The following is a 20,975-nucleotide window of genomic DNA, read 5'->3' as shown; positions in this document are numbered from 1 at the left end:
TCCGATAAATATTCAAGGTATCCAATTTCTATTCCGATAAATGCCCCGACAAATCTCCAATTCGTTCATCTTTCTCCCCATTCGAAGCTTCCGAAGGTCTCGCCGATGGCGGTTCGAGCGTGCCTCTCCCGCTTCCCCGTCGATGCGGAGGCCCAGGAGTCGTGCGGGATACCTTGGGCGCTCACCGTGACGCCGTTCGCGGCGGTGGACGAGCACGGGAACCCGGCGGCGTACGGATCGGACGGCCACCTCCTCCCCCGCTGCGAGAATTGCTGGGGCTACTTCAACAGCCACTGCGAGCTCGACCACTGGTCGTGGAGCTGCGCCCTCTGCGGCTCCCTCAACGGCCTCACCTCCGAGGCCATCGACCGCTACTCCCAGCCCCAGGCCTGCGCGGAGATGCGCTCTTCCTTCATCGATCTCGAGATCCCAGGTGAAAAATCCGTCGTCTCTAGAATTTCTAGGGTTTGATCAGTAAAGTTTAGTGAGTAATTTGATCGATCTGATAGAAGGGAATCTATATATCTTTTGCTGTAGTTGAGGGATCTGCGAGTGATGCGTTGCAGGCGCGTCCAGTCTATGTTGCGGCTGTGGACTTGTCATGTAAGATCTGATCCTTGACCGTGTTTCCTTTTGTATAATTTGTTGAATCTGTGAAGTCTTATAGGGTTTCCTTCCATAATTATGCTTAATTTCTTCGAGAAATGGATGAAGCCTGGCGAGATTTCAACAGTTTTCTTGATTGTTGATAAAAAAGGAGCTACAACATGGGAAGGGAGCATCCCCTTTAAGGGCCTGGTCTAGGATTATTGACTGTATATAAGAGGCATCTACGAAATAATATCTACCAAGAACATGAAGAGGAATCGAGAAAGGGCGAGATGGTTTATAAATTTGTAACCTGTCAATTAAAATAAAATCCTTAGAAATCTTGAGCTTACAGACACCTAGAAACAGTAATCTCATTCTGCTTACCATCTTTGACTAACAAAAAAAAAAAAAAAACTTAGCGTGCAATAAAACAAAAAAAAGCCAGCTGATATGACCACCAGCTTTCTCAAATTCATTTTTAAGAATGTAACCACCTTTCTTTCTCACTTAGTGACTAGAAATAACCTCCTTTGCATGTGCCACATAGTAGTTCATGTTGACCTTCGGGGAAAGCTACCTTGGTCTCCCTTAATATTACTGCTACTGTTTTTTGTAAGCTTCATGAGGATCCTGTTGTCCTAAACTTGTGTAATCCATTCACCATATTTATAGGTACCTGAAACCCCACGCTTACTATGCCGCTTCTCTTTTAGGTTCTTGAGCGCAAGAGATTATGCTGCCTGTTCTTCATCACCAGACCTTTCAAGAGGTCTCTGTACAATCTTTTTTTGCCAGACTTGCAAATTTTTGATAAAATGCAGCAAAAGAATTATCCAGACAAGCGCTGGATCACTCTGTCATCCAACATGGTCCTTCCAGATTTTGCCAGTTTGCCCCATTAGTATCTTTAAATCTGTTCCAACTCAAAGACCAGTTCAAGCAATCGAACCTGTTTAACAAAGTTGATGGTCCTTATATGATTCACTTATTTAGTAACACATCGTTGCTTGTTTATTCCTCCATATGATTGCTCAGGTATGGAGAGAACCAAGTATAACAACATTATAAAAAGCTATCTTTGCTATAACCTATTCAAAATATCTCTTAAATTACAAATCTTCTTAAGAATCAGAGGGTATTTCAGTTTGTCCATTTGGGAAATCAAGAAAAAATTGGCAATATTGCTCAGTGAAGCATAACTGATTTAAAAGTAAGATGAACTCCCATATGATTTTTGTTGTTCAGTAGAAATTTTTGTGCATGTCAATTGAGAATATTGCAAATTCCTTGATGGTATTATCATGTGTGTGTGTGTGTTTTCTCAACGATCATCAAGTAGCAAATTTGAAATATCAAGACTTTATTGCGTAACATTATGCTATATCATCGTCATTTCTCTCTATTGAGATCAGTTATTCACTCATTCCACACACTTGCTAAGTAGTCACCATCATGACTTCCTTGTGCTAATTAATTATGTGCTTAGGGTTGCGGATTCTCTCAATATCTTTGAATTTTATTGCAGCTTCAGAAGAGTTCTTAGAACTTATCAAGAGTGCACTTCTAGCAGCTCTTGAAGGTGAGGGCCAAAAACTTTGTAATTTTGTAGCTTCAATGGGATGATCAACTGATATAACCTATCTACATTTCAATCTGTTTGTTACATTTTTACTGATTTGTTGATATTACATATGCAGCTCTTAGTCCAGGGTCATTATTTGGGCTTGTCACATTCAGTCACAAGATAGGGTTGTATGATGTTCAAGGCGCTATACCAGTTGTTAAGAATGTTTTTATCCCTCCTGACTCAGATGGTGGATTACCAGTTAACCTTGAAGATGTGATGCCACTGCTTTCGTTTTTGGCTCCTGTACGTGACTGAGTATTGTCAAATTGAGCATCTTGAATTGAGATTATAAGGGACTCTGGATATGCTCCAGCTATTTATTGAATCTTTAAAATTCAGATTATTCTTCTATTCAAAATGTTTTTAGGCCGTTGTACTAGGACAGCTTTTGTTGCTTTAATTCTTGAGATTCAATGATATGGAAACAGGTGGAAAATTGTAAGGATCGCATCGCTGCAGCCCTTGAGACTCTGAAACCTACAACTTCCTGGGAAAGAACCACAGCTGCAGGGCAAGGGTTAGATGGTGTATTGCTAGGTGGCCGGGGCTTTGGTGCAGCAATGGAAGCTCTTATAAGTTACCTGAGTTCAGAATATGGAAATACATTTGCACTGGGTATGGTAAAGTCCAAATCATATATGACTATTTTATGTTGATTTTGTATAGTAATAATTTGTTAAGCACAAGTGTTTTTTTTTATATTGTTGTTGTGTGTTTTATACCTTTTTTTGCCATCTATTTGTGGGACGGTGTATTTAGTATATTGTTTATATTGTTGAAATTGATGGCAGCTAGGGTGTTTGCTTTTCTGTCTGGCCCTCCTGATTATGGAGCAGGGCTGTTGGACACAAGAAGGTATGGGGAGCAGTATGCTAGCAAAGGAGAGGATGCGGACCTTGCATTACTTCCTGAACAGACGCCATTCTATAAAGATCTAGTAAGTCAATTAGAAGTATGGTAAATAACTGCAGGAACTGCAATTTGAATTTGTAAATCCTTACTGATGTATCACAGGCTGCTGCTGCTGTTCAAGCAGGTGTTTGTGTGGACATGTTTGCTGTGACCAATGAATATACAGATTTGGCTTCCCTTAAGTTTTTGAGTATCGAGAGTGGAGGATCTTTGTTTTTGTATGCAAATACAGATGATTCAACACTTCCTCAGGATATGTAAGTTCATAATGTAATCAACAGATGAGTTGTAGAAATTTGACTCCCTTTGTTTTCTATTCTAAAACTCTTTAACTAATAGTTGTTCATAGTGTATTTAATAGAAAAGATAGTGTAACATAATCCCTACACGTATTTCTTAAGTCATAGGGTAGTGATCCATTTATTTAGCAGTAATCATTCCTGGAAGACTTTAAAGTTCATAGTGTATTTAATAGAAAAGATAGTGTAACATAATCCCTACACGTATTTCTTAAGTCATAAGGTAGTGATCCATTTATTTAGCAGTAATCATTCCTGGAAGACTTTAAACTTTAAAGTGTCTTTGCATGTGTTTGGTACTGGTATCCAAAGTGCTAATTTCCATACAGCTTAGTCTTAAGTTTCACATGCTTGTTGACTTATTCATAGTTCAGTTAATTGTTACTTCTTGTGTTTTCTGCATAATTGGGGATCTAATTCTTAGCTAACACCTCTTACAGGTACCGTATGTTAAGTCGTCCATATGCATTTGGCTGTGTACTGCGATTAAGAACATCTTCTGAGTTCAAACCTGGTCATGCTGTATGCAATCTATCTTATTGTTTTAAACATCTGGATTCTGTTTAATGTGAAAATATTTAAGGTTATCATGCTGTTAATGTTTTTTTCCCCCTACTTTTGGCAGCATGGTCATTTTTTCCCAGATCCTCAATATGAGAATGTTCAACACATTATTTGCTGTGATTCATTTGCTACATATGCTTATGACTTTGAGTTTGCAAACCATGATGGTTTTTCCAGGTTAGTACTTGTTAGTCTTCTGACCCTTAGCAAACTTTTGCAAAGGTGTCATTAGCAGTATATATTGTTGAAGAAGTGGGTTTATGCTTTCTTTTGTTGGATATATTAGTGCAAGAACATTTAAGGCAGAAAGATGCAGATTTTAGATGCTAGAAAGGAGGGCTTATAGTTGGTTTCAAATCTCAATTTTCTTGAGGAACATGCTGAACTGAATGAGTGACTTCATTTTAAGTAGTGTTGGGGTGCTCTAGCATGTTGCACAAGTTTCTTTTCCCGTTTGTTGTTCTTTGTCTGGAAGCCGCAACTGCTACAACCTCTCTATTAAGGAAGCAGAGGAAAGGTGTAAAAGACAAGGATGAGGACAAGGCAACGGATTAAGGGGAAAAGAATGAGAATAAAAGGAATAAAAAAACTTTTTGAACAATATCTTAATTGTACATTCTAAACTTTTTCAAGGCTGCCTCCCTAATTGCTCAATTTTTCAGTCTTTATTCTGATAACTTGTTTCCTTAGGCTCCAGATTTGCGATGGAGTCTTTTTGTTTTTACACTCTGCTACCTTGGGGTCGGCTGAGTATGAAATTTAGTATTACTTTCTTTTTTGCAGAGTGAATTGCTTTTTTTGGTATCTGAACGCAGTTGATCTGACTGTTCGTTTACAGGCATACAGACCCTCCTGTTATACAGATTGCATTTAAATATACAATTGTGGTGCCTTGTGAGGAGACATCAAATGCTGACTTGAATTCTGCTACTAGGTATAGTTAAATTAAATTTCTTACAATTTAAGAGTAGTGTTTTGCATTGAATAATTTATTTTTGATAGTTTCATATTTGTACCATTAGTTGAGATGTTAGAAGAGTGTTATGAACTGATTGACTAACATGATTGCTGAGTGCAGTGATACTAATGTCAAAAAGAGATCGATAAGATTTAAAGAGACTTAAAAGTTGGGAAAAAAAACTATCTTTCGATCAAGTGCAGGCATTGGAAGATTTAAGAGTGAAATCTTGTCAGACAGAAAATATATAGCAATCATGATATAGAGAGAGGGACATCACCTATGGAGAATTATTATCAGAAGAAAATATTCAAAGTTTACATACATGACAATTCGAGTATTATATGTTTAATATGAGTAATGAAAAGTAGTATTTCTCCCTCTTAGTATGGACTTGGAGACCTGTGTTGATTGCTTATCCTTGTTAGACAAAATGTATTAGGCCTATTGTGTAATACATCATTTCACATACATGTATAGTGACATATCAGCTTATTTATACTTGCATTCTTTATATGAAGTTGTACATGGATTGTAAATTATTGAGTCTATTGTCTATATATAAGCCCTTCAATACGAGCCCTGCATGCGTATTGTGTGCTTTTTATTTTCATTCTTTTGTGCTACAATGTATTGAATTGATTTCATATATTATGTCACTTGTTATTGTTGTCAAGAAAATGCTACTGCAGCTCCTATTCTGGTTTATCTTGGAATTATGGACTTTTCTGCAGATTCAGGCATTCCCTCAAGAGACGATTGAGGATTCGAACACTGCAGTACAGCACAGCAAGAGATATTAATGACCTTCATGATAGTGTTGATTCTGAAGTTGTTTTGTCTATCCTTGTTCACAAGGTATTCTGTCACCATATTCTTTTGAAATGGCTAAAACAATATGATAGTCCTTGTCACTGTGTGATGCAGATATGTCTGAAATAGACCAATGATTTTTTTTTCTTTATATTTTGGTTTACTAAACTTTGATGTGATGTTGATAATGTAGTTATTTAGCTATCATCACTCTGTTACAATGATGTAATCAGAGTTAAAATAAAATAAAAAACTGGCAGTTTCAAGTCAAACAGTAGGTATCTTGACTTCTTCCATCCATTTTTTTTAAATGCCATTGTGGGCAGAGAGGGGATTTGGTTTTATCGAGGTTCCAAGGATATTATGGTTTTATGTACTTGATGAGTGATATATTGGGTTAGCTAGTTGCTCCCTTGATATGTCAAGAAATATTCTTTAAGCTGAAACGCCATGTGCATGCAATATATAATGTCGGCTATATTTATGATTTTTAGATTGTGTCATATAAGGGCATACTTTCATTTGCATTGCAAACATACTGAACTGCTTCAGCAAGATGACTGTTTGGTCAGGTTTATACTTTTTGCCACCCTTCCTAGATATAAGCAGTTACAGGTTTCTGATTAGTCATCAACCGCAAATCTATAATTTTGCAGAATCTGTTCTGCTTTCGTTTCAATGGAGAATTCGGCTCTTGGTGCTTGTTTAACTGTTTGCTGTTTGTGGATATTTCTTGTTATCTTCCAATTATATTGTATTGAATGAAGAATGCATCATTTTGTTGAATTTCTCTGAGATCTCTATTCATTATATATAATAGTAAATTATGTGCTTCGAAGGATGGTTCTTTTATTTGATTTTAACCTGTTACTGTCAAAAAAGATTCTGCAAATAGTTGGAGCAAGTTTTAACTGTTATGATTCTTATTGCTTCACCACTTGGTGCTTCCAGGTAATGTTAGCTTCCTTGGAGCAAGGTGTGAGGGAAAGCAGATTGTTGGTCCGTGATTGGCTAGTCATTCTCACAGCTCAATATAATGACGCACATAAACTTGTTCAATACGAAAATGCAAGTTCAATTGCCCATGTGGATGTTGGCTTCTCGCAATGCCCACAATTGCAGCCCTTACCCCGGCTTGTATTTGCGTTGCTAAGAAGTCCTCTTCTCCGCTTTCATGAAGAGGGTGTTCATCCAGATTATCGGATATATTTGCAATGCCTTTACAGGTATCTATATTTTTTCACGCCTTGAAATAATACCAACTTTGAAATGTTATAGCGGGCCACTTTTATCGGGGTGGATTTTCTGAAGACGATGAGATCTGGTTGTTAAAATTAATACACCAAATTAACGCAGTACAAAAAAAATGTTTGTTGCAATCAGGGATTCTAGTTTTTCAACTTACTGCTTGGACTATATGCTAACAGCATCAAGCAGGCACATTGAGCCATTTTGCACTTTGCTTTGATGCTGTGTACTGAGAAATACTGACAAACCCTGGGTATTCAAGGATCAATAAATAGTACAGATATGATGTGAACAGAATCTAAGTACATGTGTAGAGGTCTTAATAATTTGTTGCCATGCCATTTTACATTCTTTTATTTTTTATTTCTTGTTGACCATCCACAACATTTGTACTCATGCTATATTTGTTGTGCAGTGCACTGGAGCCCCCGTCCCTTCAGCGTGCTATATATCCAGTTTTGATGTCATTCGCCACCCCGGATAAACAAGCATACCCACGTCACTCACTGAGTCGCGCTGCTTTGATAACTAGTGGAAGCCCAATATTCTTCCTCGATGCCTTCACAAATCTTATAGTATATTATTCACCCACAGCTGATGCATCACTTCCCTACCCACCGCCGCATGATTGTAAGATGTTATCTTTTAACTTTGCTTTAACCTTGCTTTAACCTCTAATTATAACCCAATCATCACCGTTAGAATCTAGAATTAGTCACTACTTATTGCTGGACAGCATAAGAACTAAGTAGATGTAGTATTTCTAGCAATGCAATCAAGTCATTTGCTAACTCTGTCGGGATGAATGTTACTTTTGTAGGCCTTCTGCGCAATACAATCAATAGACTAAAGCAAGAGAGAAGCATCACACCCAAACTGACATTTATCCATGGACAGCATGATGATACAACAGCATTTGAGAGCTATCTTATTGAGGAGCAGGATGTCGATGGCACTGGATTTCCCAGTATCACGGGCTTTGTCGCCTTCCTTGAAGAAGTCTCGAGAGATGTAGCTGAGTACCTCAAACGATAACTGCCGGATGAAATAGAAATTACTGTGGAATCAATCTTCTGGTTTTCTAATAGAAATCAGAAGATCTAACAGCCAGAAAAGATAGCTATGCACAGAGCTTAACTTGACATACTCAATATGTTACGAACAGGTCCAGTCATGTTTAAAAGGTAGATTGATTAAGACAAAAAAAAAAAAAAAGGCCCAATCAATGGAAGTTCGAAAGGTCTTTTTACATGCGTTGAGACTGTGTAGGGTGTTTTGGTATGTCCGCCACATTGACCACAAGCAGCTTGATTAAAAGAATATAAAGCTAGCTTATTCTGCAAGAGGAGATCACTTGTCAAAAGTGTCAGGTTTTTTAAATATGACGAGATCAACAGGTTTTTTTACATCGGCAAATGTCCAAATTACCGTATCTCCACCAGTCATGTGGTGCATAAAATTTGAACGTTAACCCTCATGCTTCATCGCTCTCATGGGTTACACGATGACTGTTCAATGCAAGCGAGGCCCACGGACCATCTTGAGCAAGAAGAGAGGGCTTTGACACCTCCTCTAACTTGCCTTTATCTAGGAGAAGAACTCTATCTGCCATTAAAATCGTATCCAGTCGATGGGCAATTATGAGAACCTGAAACTTTCATCCCATTAGCCAAAACACTCTAGAATGGAACCCCACTGGACATTACATGTCATACATGATGAGAATGAGAAAGGGATATAAATAATGTAACTTGGGGGTTAATTCTCGTGACTGGTTCGCAGGAATTTTCAACTAAGATTGTTAAGGACGCAAGCAAGCCATCTACACAAGAAGCATTTAGTAGAATAATGTTTCACCCTCAGAACAACCAAAGAAGAAGGCTACTCTGACCAAAGAAGAAGTTTGCAAGTGTTTTTTCAAGAAATAACTATTAAAAATTCATCACAACGTTCATTCCATATTGGGCTCAACATTCTTTCTGAAAATAGAAACTGTGCATGATTAGCTCTTCAGTAAATTTCAATAGTATTATTTATGATATTGCGATTGAATGATGGTCTAAATTATTAGTATGAAGGAAAGGTAATTGTATCATCTCAAAATAAATTAAGAAACCACTACTGAGACACAAGGTTAACCTGATTTAGGACCATAATATGAATAAAAAAATGAAAAACACCTGTCTCGATTTGATAGTAGAATGACATAAAAATATGTCAAATGGCAATATGAAACATCAAAATATAAGAACCAAGATGATTGTACATACATATAGATAGACTATGTTAAACATATCACTAGGGCATGTCATGAGGACAATGTTCAGTTCAGCAGTTCTCAATGTTTCAGATGGATAAAGTTACGTTTCACCTACAAAAGAGCAAACATGTTCTGGAAGTCCCCATTTTAACCGACGCACCATTTTTGACTTTAGAAACTAAACAAACCAGCACTTCGTAGATGGAATCTTCTTGCCTCGTGGACAAGCTCGAGCTCGACATGAAACCAGATTAAACAAATCTAGGCCTACGAAAAGGTTTCTAAAGATCTTACTCATTAATTAATTAATTTATTATTATTATTATTATTATTGGTGGGGTGGTGTCAATCTGCCTAAACCAGTCTACTGATCCACCAGTCAGGAAACAAAAAAAGCTCAGCAAATTCAATATAAAGAAGCTTTGATCATTAGGAAAATGTGAAGTTTCAACTTCAAAGTTGATGGCTATCGATTTATCCAGTATACTTTGTTAACATCCTAACCAATGTTATATATCAGAATGACTTATATTTCATGTTTTTAGTGTAATGCAAAGTTACAACATTAAGGTTGATGACAAACCAGTGTACTTCATTAACATCTTCACCGCTATTCTACATCATGATAACTTCTATATGCGATGGGGAGCATATCCACTAAAAGGAACATTTAATTTTCTGTTTAAGAAGATCTTCTTTAGAGCATGTGGCTCAGTGGGTTTCTGTTTTATGAAATGCCCAATCAATTAGAGTCAAAAAGCACACAAGACATAAGGATAACAAAAGGTAAAGAGATAAAAGATTGGTTACAGATAGTTTACAAAACTCACAGTATGGTTAGCCATCATACGCTCCAGTGCTTGTCTGACCAACAGCTCGGACCTGCTATCCAAAGCAGAAGTTGCTTCATCCAAAATTAGTACTGAGGACTTCCTATACAGTGCTCTTGCAATAGCTAGCCTGTGTTTAAAGGAAAAAGATGATCAACATAACATGTTTGCAAAACATTCTAAACAAAGTGTGCAAGTTTTGCTCATTCAACTAATAACATTTCTCTATAATAAAGGCATTTTAGAAGCTGTTCCAGCAAAAGTCTTAACTACTCTATCAAATTAGCAAAAGGGATATAAAGACTTTGAAAAAATAACTTTCACCTCTGTTTCTGTCCTCCACTAAGAAGAGAGCCCCTTTGCCCAATGTTTGTTTCATAGCCATCTGAAAGTGTGGCAATGAATTCATCAGCATTAGAAATTCTCGCAGCATTTTCAACTTGTTCCATGTTCACTTTTCCAATCAAATCTCTATAGCCAATATTTTCAGCCACTGTTCCTGAAAACAGCATCTATACTCTAACAGAAGGTTAACACAGGAGACGTCAACAGCAACAGAGTGCAATAGTCATGAAATAAAGTATGTGAAAGATATCACTTTAAACACAATTGTCACAAATTATTTATGTATAAAAGAAACAAAATGTGAAAGATATGACTGAACCACACAATTGTCACAAACACTGGACAGAAATAAATACATTTTCAAGCAACGAAAAAAAAAAGATATATTTGCTGAGATAATGTTATAGAACAATTTCTGCCATTGCCAGAGATTAAAATGAGAAAGTTATCTACCTATATACATAGTATTCAGCTTTACATGCATTTTACCATCATACCGTGAACTCTCAACCATTTTTTACACATTATCCAGTATTTTTAGCCGAGAAGCCAAAGCATCTCGGTAGCTGAACTATTCAAAGACAAGACAAGTTGGTTATTCTAGACATACCCATCCACTTCAGTATTCACCATCCATAAACATTTCTGATATTGGTGATAACGAATATTGCATGACTGATGGGCTACAACCATGCAGGCCTAAAGCCACACATCCGGTTAGTTCACACACAGAGAGAGAGAAAGAGAGCGATGGACTTTGCTCCTCTCAAGAGGAGAGGGTATTTACTCCTCAAGTCTAAAACCAATAATACGATATCTAAATCAAAGATTCACACTATTGATCACACTTTATACTACTAAAAATGCCTAGAAACAAAAAACCACACGTTTGAGTAGTCTCTGACTTATGCATGTAAGTGCATCCAAAAATCAATAATTAAAATGATCCGAAACCATGTTTTTCTATGATCTAAATGTTAAAATATATTAATTTTCAATTTACATATATTTTAACATGTGTAGATCATTATCAATAAGATGGACTTTCAATATTTTATCATGTATTTTAGTAGAAATAGCACCATAGAAATTGTTCATCTTTGTGCCCACATAAGGCATAGGTTAGAGATCGCCAAAATATTTGATATTTGGTTCTAAGTATTTTTACTCATATAGATCATGATCAATGAGTAGATCTTCAATTTAAATGTCTTATTATTGATTTTAGACCAAAGAGGAGTAAATACTCTATCCCTCTCGATAGGAGCATAACAAGTATACAATGTTTTAACTTTTAAGATATAGTGGTGGAAGCCTTGTGCACTGGGCTGCTTTTTTCAGGCTGCATATGGAATCCCTTGATCGCATTGCATTGCCTATTTACAATTACTATATGCAGTCATACTGCATATAGGTAAAAAAGGTAGACCATTTAGTACTATGTTGGCCATGTATGGAGTTAATTAGCATTTTACAGCTGCATAAATGGCCCATTTAGCATTATGAGGGCACACATGTGACCCACTCTTCTGTGGCCCTCTGTGGATAGAGCAAGTGTGAACCACTAGTTAGGTTGCATTGGCTTTCAATGATGTTATAGCTATTGTTGTAACTATTGCCATTAATATTAAATACTTAGTCACTAGTTGTTAGTTGTTAGTGTTATTAACATTGTAATTATTATCAAAATAAATATTATTATCATTATTGTTGTTTGCATGGTACTTAGCCCACACACTCCCCCCCCCCCCCCCCCACACACATATATAGTGTTTTAAAACATTGTATATAAAAATATATAAAATATATAAAATATATAAAATATATAATATGTATGTATGTATGTATGGAGAGAGAGGGGGAGAAGATATACATATATATATATATATATATATATATATATATATATATATATATATATAGATGTATGTATGTATGGCGAGAGGGGGGGGGGAGAAGATACCTGATACCTGAAGTTTCATACTTCTGACAAGATGATGCTGGAAATTTGCTTTTCATTAAGTTCACCAATAGACCATGACATTTTGCTCTCATCTTACATAACTACAGGTACTTGTGTAATTTGCCCTAGTAAGATGTGCTAGCGTATCCTTGTGAAAGATACATCTAACAAAGTTGTAACCCATCTATAAGCAGATATCTAAGGAGAAGAAGAACTCAAATCTTTGGACTTACAATATCCTGTGAAACCAGAACTATGTGCTCTCTTAAACTTTTTAGTCGGATATCCTGAATATCATGATTGTCCACAAGTATACATCCTACAAGATAGAAGCAACAAGAAGATACGCCCATCAAACAGAAAGGTATATTATTAGACCAACGACAAATTAAAAGCATTAGTCTCTAAGTCCTAATTATCAAGCTAACATGGAAAATATCTCTTGGGCACTAGGTAATTCAAAATGAATACTACAAAAACTGAGCAGTTTCGCCAATGACCATAAAAGACGAAGTATATAGATCAATCACCACAATGAGGATCATATAGGCGAAGAAGCAGTTTGGTAAGAGTTGTTTTTCCTCCTCCAGAAGGCCCAACAAGAGCAACCCTTTCCCCTGGTTTTATATGTAGATTTAACCCATTTAAAACAGGAGGCATGTTGTCTGCATATCGGAATGTAACACCACAAAATTTTATGTCGCCAGTAATTGAGTCTAAATCAACTGCATCTGGTTTCTCAATCACCTACATTGAAGGAAAGCAATCAGCATACGTACATAAGCTTTATAGCAGAAAACATCTTAAGCCAACTTTTTCCATACTTATAGAAAGACTAGCAGATGGAACTCAACCAAATAAATTGTTTAGAGATGATTTAAACATTGGAGTGCAACCCCTCTAGCTAGAAAGTGGAATATAAGGTTTGTCATCAGGAACTTCTCCCTGAACTCAAATTTAACTGAAGCATTAGCCAAGTAAATCACTAAGTGCACAAAAAATACTCTTCTGATCCATGAAATAAGTAAAAATATATCCTGGCATCAAGCTGTTGCTCTATGGCTGCCAATATAAGATAATAGATTTTGAATGGATGAGATCTTCTTCCCCTCAAAACGAAAAAAGAATTTAAGTAAGAAAGATGAGATCTTATCCAAAAATGGTGTGACAAATTTATGCCTGTTTGTGGCAGACATGTCTGAAGAAAGATCTAGCTTATAATACAGAGGAAAAGTTTGCTTGTCATAGTAAGGTGAACCTGCAAAACAATGTTCTCTTCGTAAATCACTTGAAATTATTTAATGGCAGGAGGTGATCTCAATGCATACGGAAAAAACATACTATTGTGTTGGGCATCTAGGTTCAGGATGTGGCTTTCTGCAGTTACAACATGTACTGTCTTGGCATAATCGTTGAGAAACAATAAGATTTCTTGCGTATAATACCTCAGAATAGAACAGGTTGCAGAGACAGAGATCTTCCAACTCCCATTTGCAATTATTTTGAAGCATGTTACTTGACAATATTAGCAACTCAAAGTTGCAGTAGCACTGAGTATGCTAAGAGAGTGTTGATGCTACTAGCAAGATCCTTGTTTAAAAGAGCATTTTGGCATTTTCCAGACTCAAACTAGACAGACCAATGTTCTACAATCACATCAAAACCAACATAGAGCATACCTTTCCTAAGTGGGCATTGACTGAAATTCATGAAGAATTATAATGACATAGAAAGCTTTCAGCACCTTCAAGATGCTTGGGAAATTATATTAGAGCTTCCGTTTTGTTGGGTAAGCATGCCTAATGTCACAACCTCTAAATTTAGACATTTTTTAGCAAAAAATGGTGGTTTTCCAAGAAGCTGTCATTGCTTGCACCAAGGTCTTGCACCAATATTGCGAGATTTCAATACTAAGCACTGGGATCTATTATTCATTATTCCTTGCATTTATGTTATGGTTTGTGCAATTCAACGAAGTGTATTATATATTTGCTGTGGGCAATTAAACATACTCATATTTTCTCATATTTTGTTATCTCATGAAATCACTAGAACAACAATTTTGAGAACACAAAAGTATAAAAAATCTAAACGTCTAGAACATCTCATGCTAGGGGGGAACAAAGTGCAAGCCCAAAGTACGCCACCTTTTGATCAAAATAGCTTATAGTGGCTATAGCTTTTTCAAAATACTAAGTGTAGCAAGAAACTATCCAAGAGATTCTTTTGGTGGCACCCACACCAATGGTAGAGGGCATCTCAATTTAGAAATCCAGGGACCAATTGTCCTTTTCCGAACAATATTGAGTCTCTATATCCTGTAAAATTTTGTTTTACCCTTCTCTCTTTTTTTGAACAAATGTAGCTGTACATGAACAAGGTTTGTGATGTGCGATAATGCTCAAAGGCTCATTTAGGTCCAACAGCCTCATTCACTTGCTGCAACATGAGAATCGGTCTCCTTGCTATGGGGAGCACTAACCAATAAGGGTAACCTCTATATGCATAAAAATGGTCACAACTTACAGGCTTCACACAAATATCGAAATGTAAAGGAAATAATAAGCAGCAAATATAACATAAACTAGAATATGTAGGAGATATGTTGCTTCTTCATGACCATTCAAGGTATCACAGCAATGGAACCCACAAAAATTTAATGCAACCATGGAACATAAATGCAACAATAAGGGTCCAAGTAAAAGAAAAAATACTAAGCTTATACCACTTGTAAAAACATGGCCCCATAAACTAGTTTGTTCTACTGGAGGTCACTTGCTCAAAGGCTCATTTAGGTCCAACAGCCTCATTCACTTGCTGCAACATGAGAATCGGTCTCCTTGCTATGGGGAGCACTAACCAATAAGGGTAACCTCTATATGCATAAAAATGGTCACAACTTATAGGCTTCACACATAAATCGAAATGTAAAGGAAATAATAAGCAGCAAATATAACATAAACTAGAATATGTAGGAGATATGTTGCTTCTTCATGACCATTCAAGGTATCACAGCAATGGAACCCACAAAAATTTAATGCAACCATGGAACATAAATGCAACAGTAAGGGTCCAAGTAAAAGAAAAAATACTAAGCTTATACCACTTGTTAAAACATGGCCCCATAAACTAGTTTGTTCTACAGGAGGTCACTTGCTCTGCAAATATGAGCTCCCCAAACTCTTTATCACAAATTTGTTGTAGATCTTCTATTTTCAGGACACTCCTCCTTTAATGGATTCCTCAGCATAAAATCAAGCCTTCCTTGTCATCCTTAGGTCTTGTCACATGTTGTCGTATCATCTGAAAGAGCCCTAAACTTGTTCTTTTTGATGCAACTTCTGAAATTTCACTAGTATACTAAACTCCATCTATAGAAATAGAAAAGGAAGACTAAATGACAATAAATAGGAACAATAAAATACAAAAAGCAATTATTGGTGCTGGATGGAAATAAGTACCTTAGATTTGAACCTTGTTAGATCAAACAAGCGTTCTATTGCTGGCTCTCCTTGCTTCAGTTCAGTGTAAGCTTTTCCCACATCCTATAAGTTTCATGACTTCAAATTTAGTGCTAAAATATGACACTAGAAAACAGATACACAGTTGGAAAAAACCATTAGTAACTCATTAACATGGCTCCTCTTGATGACTAAAATATTTAATTACACATGTATATATGTCCAGGAGAACACATGCATGGATGTACATGTACACGCCCGCACATGTACATTTAAGGTTGCAAATGGGTCAGGTTGACCCGTGACCCGACTTGACCTGCTTAGATCCAATCCGACCCATTTTGAAGGACCGTGGGACCATGTCGGTGTTTTAAAATTGGACTCGTTCCATTTTCTGGGTCAGGTCTGGGTTTACTGAATTCCGACTCGACCCATTATTTTTTGGGTCAATTTTGGATCGTTTACTCTACAACCCGACCCGAACCTGAACCTGGATATACCGTTAGCATATATCTTATGATAAAACTGCACAAAGTAATTGCTAAAGTTGGCAAGAACAATTCTCCTCTAAATTGATGTCCAATAAGCCCCACTATCATATGCCAAATAACAAGTGTTAATCACTTACATTTAAGAAAGCATGAATCACACCATAATATAATAATGACATGAAGAAGTATTTTTAAAATGCTGGGCAACGCTGTTAAGGCTAAGAGCCCAACAAAGTCGATGGGCTGGGTCTTGGCAGTGCATGGGCTAGAATTTAAATAGGCCCAAATAGGTGAGACTGTCCAAGACAATGCAGAACAAATCCTATAGTTAGTTCGGTCTATTAAGAACAAGCAAAGCTTGTCATAGTAGAACTTGGATTGGATTCAGTTCTCATAGTTCCTCATATAAGGGTCGACCCAGACCTGACCCGAACCCAAACCGGACCCGACCCAGACCCGAACTTTTTGGGTTGGGACCATATTATACATGGACCAGACCCAACCCGAATGATCCGTTGGGTCAGAAATTTTAGCCATAGACCCGATCCGATCGTCTATTAGGTTGATTTTGGGTCCAATGTTAGGACCCGAACAAGGAACCGAATTGGATCGGGATCACTCATGATCCGGTCCTACCCGACCCATTTGCACCTCCATGTATATTGGACAGGCAGACACAAAGAGCCTTGGATTGCATGTAATTCTGCTAAAACAGTAAAACCATATAGTAAATGACTCATCATATAGTTGGATGCTAGCTGCCATTCAATGCGGAAAAAAGATTTCACTGATCAAATAAAAGAAAATATAACGATAGTTAAAACAAAAGAAACATTAGATATATACACCTCATGAGCTCATTTTTTTTGTTGAGAGTTATGTTATTGACAATCCAAAATATTTGAGGTTGTGCAACCATATCTGTCTTTTTTTCTAGAATTTAGTTAACCTCTAATAAGAACATTACAATTTTTTTTTTTTGGCTAAAGTGAACATTACATTTTCATGATGAGATAGTGTTAGAATGTCTAGGTGCATAACCAATCACTAATTTCACTTGATTTTCACCAAGCAACTACACGAGTATCCATATATGCATGAATGCATCTTGTCAAGTTACATCCTTAGCAAAAAAAGCTTCTTATAAAATTATGGTGCTTCACTTCCAAGGAATTTTATTATTCACGAGCAAAGAGTTACATGAACCAAGGATTCAAGACCCAGAACCGACAGTTGACTCAGTGCGGTCTCAAGTCAGTACAATATCTAGGTGCTCTCATCTTGATACATAGGACAGGTTAGCATCAAGATACCCATACCAGGGCACCCCAAAAACCTATCTTATTTTGTTAGTTTTTAATTGATTAGAATTTTTTGTCTATTTTAATAATTTTTAAGAGCTTTTTAGCCTCTTTTCTAGGCTTTTTGAGCCTTTTAGGTAGGTGTGATACCGGTATGCCCCATCTCTCTTCTCACCATTCCTTTGCTTCCTCTTTTTGTCTTTCTTTTCCTCTTGGATCTCCCTTGAGTGACTAAATCAATGGGATAAAAGAGAGCCATCAAGGGCTCTCTCTTTCTATGGATGGGACCCAGCTATCGCAGCTAGTACAGGGTGACCCAACTAGGGAATCAGCTGATCTCAGCTGGTACCAACTAGGACAATAGGTACATCCCATTTCTTGAGAGACCCAGTACCCTAGCCTCCTAGGAGTGTCCCGGGTATCATTCTCTCATTAGAACAGTAAAATACTAGCAGGATTAGCAGGACAGAAATCCTTGAGAAGAAAATGTGCCTTTGGGTGGCCCTTTTATCAATATTTTGCATGGATGCATCCTTTATATATGAGTATAAATCATCATATTTGTACTCGTGACTCCTGTGGGCATTGTCACAGCCATAAATGTCTAGGTTACTATCATCGTTACGATGCAAGAATAGTGATATTAATTTTGTTTGTATTACAGGCATGCTGTATAGTGCATAGGTGCTGTCTGCCCTTCTTTGTTATGGACTGATGCTGGCTTATAAGATGTTGCTGGAGACTCATTTTTCAGATAGGAGAGGCTATGAGGATCAGCAAAAGGGGACGGATTTTAAAGAGACTGAGGATGGAAATCTTATAATCCTGGTAGCAACCAGTCCATAATGAGTACTTTGAAGACCATGTTTATTTAGTAGAAAATAGTTACCACTGATGAAAAAACAAAACATCTTTATCCAATAAAATATTTAGAGAGAGAAAAGAGGCATGCAAAATCAAATATTTATATTTTTTTCTTTTCCCATTTGGACAGTTATATGCTTATCCGATATAAACTAATAACATATGATAGATAAGTAGCAATAATACCTGAATAGGCTCAATTAGGAGAGTCAGTGCCATTATAAATGACAAAAAACTTGATGCAGCAAATGAATTCCTTAAAACAATCAGTGAACCAGCACAAAATAGTAGCAATCCTCCTATGTACAATGCTTGTACAATCTGAGGCATCAGAGCCTTCATTTTCCTCTTTCTCAAAAGTTTTTCCAGATCATCTTGGGCAAGCATTTGGAATCGCATGCTTTCATTCAACTCTCCATTGTTAGCCTTTACAGCAAGAACTGATGGAACTACCTGGAACATGAAACTACAAAGTACCTTCTTAGTGTAAAGACAATATTTGATATATATATATATATAGATAGATAGACAGATAGATAGATAGATAGATATTTCTTGGACATGATTGCTTAAATCTCACAAGAATTTATAGACAGTGAAAGTAAAGAAACCTCATTTAAGTAGGCTGAGAGTCTAGCAGCACTCAAGTGTGCGTTCCTTGATATCTCCCGAAGTCTTTGACCAAGATAGGCTATGATGACTGAGGTACATGGGATGATCTGAGGTTACAACATGGAATAAACAACTAACCTAATCAGAAAAGGAAAACAGAACTGAAATAAGCAATGGAGAGCTTCATTTATTACAGACTCACCAATGCTGCCAGGAATGAGAGAGCTGGACTGACCACCACCATCTGAGTTGCCATCGCTATCACTTGCAAGGTATTTGGTACGATAGTCTGCATCCAACTCAGCGACAAGTTAAAGAAATCCAACCGAATATATCTTAACAAGAAATCATCTAAAGATAGAAACTTGCCATCACAATCACATCGACCATAAACTTTCAAGATTACAAGCAATTCCAAGAGATCATTGATTCGAGGTACATCCAAGAAAGAATTGAGACGCCTACATTCAAAAGTGCGCACACAGTGTCCGCAACATCCGATGCCTCCGCCGTGATCCTATAAGCTACATCCCCCGCCGGAACACCATCATTCCCCTCGAAGAACCCCAGATCCCTCTGCAAGACCCGATCGAAAACATGAACCCTAATCTTATAAACCGATTTCACCGCCGCCTCCCACAGAAAAGCCTGCTGGAGATAACCGGTAACCGATCGAGCACCGGCCAGCGCCGCCAGCGCCAAGCCCTCCCGCACCATGCGATTGGACCCGATCCCGGCGGCTATCACCGACGGGAAGCGGCCGACTCGGGGGACGGCACTGGAGAGGCAGTAGACGGAGACGGCGCTGCAGATCCAGCCCTTGAGGATCGGCTCCCATTCGGATCGGAGGAAGGGGGCGATCTCAAAGAGAGGGGAGGAGGAGGTGAAAGGAAAGGCATGGCGATGGGATTCTTGCGGGTTTGGGATGGAGAAGAGAGGGGAGAAGAGAGAGGATTTCCTGGGGAAGACGAATCTGGAGAGATGGGTTCTTGCTCTTCTTGGCGGTGGCATGATTAGGGTTTTGGAGCATGAGAAGTCTAGGAAAGTGGAAGGGATTCGGGTCAAGAGAGGACTGACGAGAGGGAGAGGGGAAGAAGAAGAAGAAGAAGAGAGGAGGGGAGATGGAGGAGGTGCTGCAAGAAACATGGCGGGCATTCGCGATTCAAGAAGCAGAGGTACGAGACCGGGGTCCCTTAATCCATTATGGGAAGGGCTACCGGTTAATCGTGCATGATGGACCGTTATAATCCCGCGCGTTTTCAGCCTTCTCGACGACGTTGCACTTCGTATGATGATAATTCTACGGATGCGTGCACATATACGAGATTTCGGATCGGCCGTCTGTGTCTCAGCAATAGATGACAGGCGAGTGCTGCCATTGCCAAGTTTTGGATGGTTGTAGCCCTCTTTATATATATATATATATATATATATATATATATATATATATATATATATATATATATATATATATATATATATAATTCTGAACGGTATATATATAGTCATGTCCATCTCCAATTTTTGCACCAAAAAATACTATATTATTATGAAATATGATAATACACCGTTAGTATAATATATGACATATCATGATGATAAAAAAGGGCCATCTACCTCTGACATAAATGATATGGTGGCAATCCACGATGACATAGAACTCTAGCATGCAAAAGTCACATCATAAAAGATATTTCGTCTTTTTTTCTATTGATAATTTACTCTTATGAGAGCTAATAAAATGGATGTATATTATCTTCTTTTTAAATAATCAATTATATTTTGATATTTGAAAGGATTGTGATTGGTTACTCGTCATTCATGCAAAAAACTAGA

At 37.4% G+C, this 20,975-nt stretch overlaps 2 protein-coding genes across 6 annotated transcripts; one reads left to right on the top strand and one right to left on the bottom strand.

Annotated features, from left to right (window-relative positions):
- The first annotated feature begins 23 nt into the window (after nucleotides 1–23).
- Nucleotides 24–8,261, top strand: LOC103705639 (protein transport protein sec24-like). The gene is made up of 14 exons (XM_008789452.4): nucleotides 24–433; nucleotides 538–603; nucleotides 2,117–2,170; nucleotides 2,289–2,461; nucleotides 2,647–2,833; nucleotides 3,010–3,155; nucleotides 3,233–3,387; nucleotides 3,870–3,951; nucleotides 4,055–4,170; nucleotides 4,832–4,927; nucleotides 5,686–5,809; nucleotides 6,716–6,990; nucleotides 7,428–7,642; nucleotides 7,833–8,261. The coding sequence occupies exons 1-14, from the start codon at nucleotides 106–108 to the stop codon at nucleotides 8,045–8,047; spliced, it is 2,232 nt and encodes a 743-aa protein (XP_008787674.1). The 5' UTR covers nucleotides 24–105; the 3' UTR covers nucleotides 8,048–8,261.
- Nucleotides 8,213–20,497, bottom strand: LOC103705647 (ABC transporter B family member 29, chloroplastic). 5 transcript variants are annotated; one of them, XM_008789466.4, is made up of 11 exons: nucleotides 19,605–20,493; nucleotides 19,342–19,428; nucleotides 19,139–19,246; nucleotides 18,714–18,980; nucleotides 15,872–15,955; nucleotides 12,941–13,157; nucleotides 12,644–12,729; nucleotides 10,427–10,614; nucleotides 10,103–10,232; nucleotides 8,441–8,660; nucleotides 8,213–8,349 (listed from the first exon to the last, which is right to left on the bottom strand). In XM_008789466.4, exons 1-10 carry the CDS (start codon nucleotides 20,292–20,294, stop codon nucleotides 8,487–8,489), a joined length of 2,031 nt encoding a protein of 676 aa, XP_008787688.1. In that variant the 5' UTR covers nucleotides 20,295–20,493; the 3' UTR covers nucleotides 8,213–8,349; nucleotides 8,441–8,486. The 5 variants fall into 5 exon arrangements, 4 of the variants coding, with proteins under 4 accessions (XP_008787688.1, XP_008787683.1, XP_026660079.1 ...); XR_003385472.2 differs by lacking the exon at nucleotides 8,213–8,349 and having other exon boundaries at nucleotides 8,367–8,660; nucleotides 10,427–10,487; nucleotides 19,605–20,497; XM_008789461.4 differs by lacking the exon at nucleotides 8,213–8,349 and having other exon boundaries at nucleotides 8,367–8,660.
- Nucleotides 20,498–20,975: the final 478 nt, after the last annotated feature.

This window comes from Phoenix dactylifera, chromosome 14 (genome assembly GCF_009389715.1).
Source record: "Phoenix dactylifera cultivar Barhee BC4 chromosome 14, palm_55x_up_171113_PBpolish2nd_filt_p, whole genome shotgun sequence".
NCBI classification, from domain to species: domain Eukaryota; kingdom Viridiplantae; phylum Streptophyta; class Magnoliopsida; order Arecales; family Arecaceae; genus Phoenix; species Phoenix dactylifera.
This window is presented reverse-complemented; position numbering and strand designations above follow the sequence as displayed.

Coding starts and splice junctions, on each gene's coding strand:
- LOC103705647 (XM_008789466.4), bottom strand. CDS start 20,294: ATGCCCGCCATGTTTCTTGCAGCACCTCCTCCATCTCCCCTCCTCTCT. Junction 10,615..12,643: donor TTCTGGTTTCACAGGATATT/GTAAGTCCAAAG, acceptor GTTAGAGTATAG/ATGCTGTTTTCAGGAACAGT. Junction 8,661..10,102: donor GTATGATGGCTAACCATACT/GTGAGTTTTGTA, acceptor TGAAAGTTTCAG/GTTCTCATAATTGCCCATCG.
- LOC103705639 (XM_008789452.4), top strand. CDS start 106: ATGGCGGTTCGAGCGTGCCTCTCCCGCTTCCCCGTCGATGCGGAGGCC. Junction 2,834..3,009: donor TGGAAATACATTTGCACTGG/GTATGGTAAAGT, acceptor AATTGATGGCAG/CTAGGGTGTTTGCTTTTCTG. Junction 5,810..6,715: donor TGTCTATCCTTGTTCACAAG/GTATTCTGTCAC, acceptor TGGTGCTTCCAG/GTAATGTTAGCTTCCTTGGA.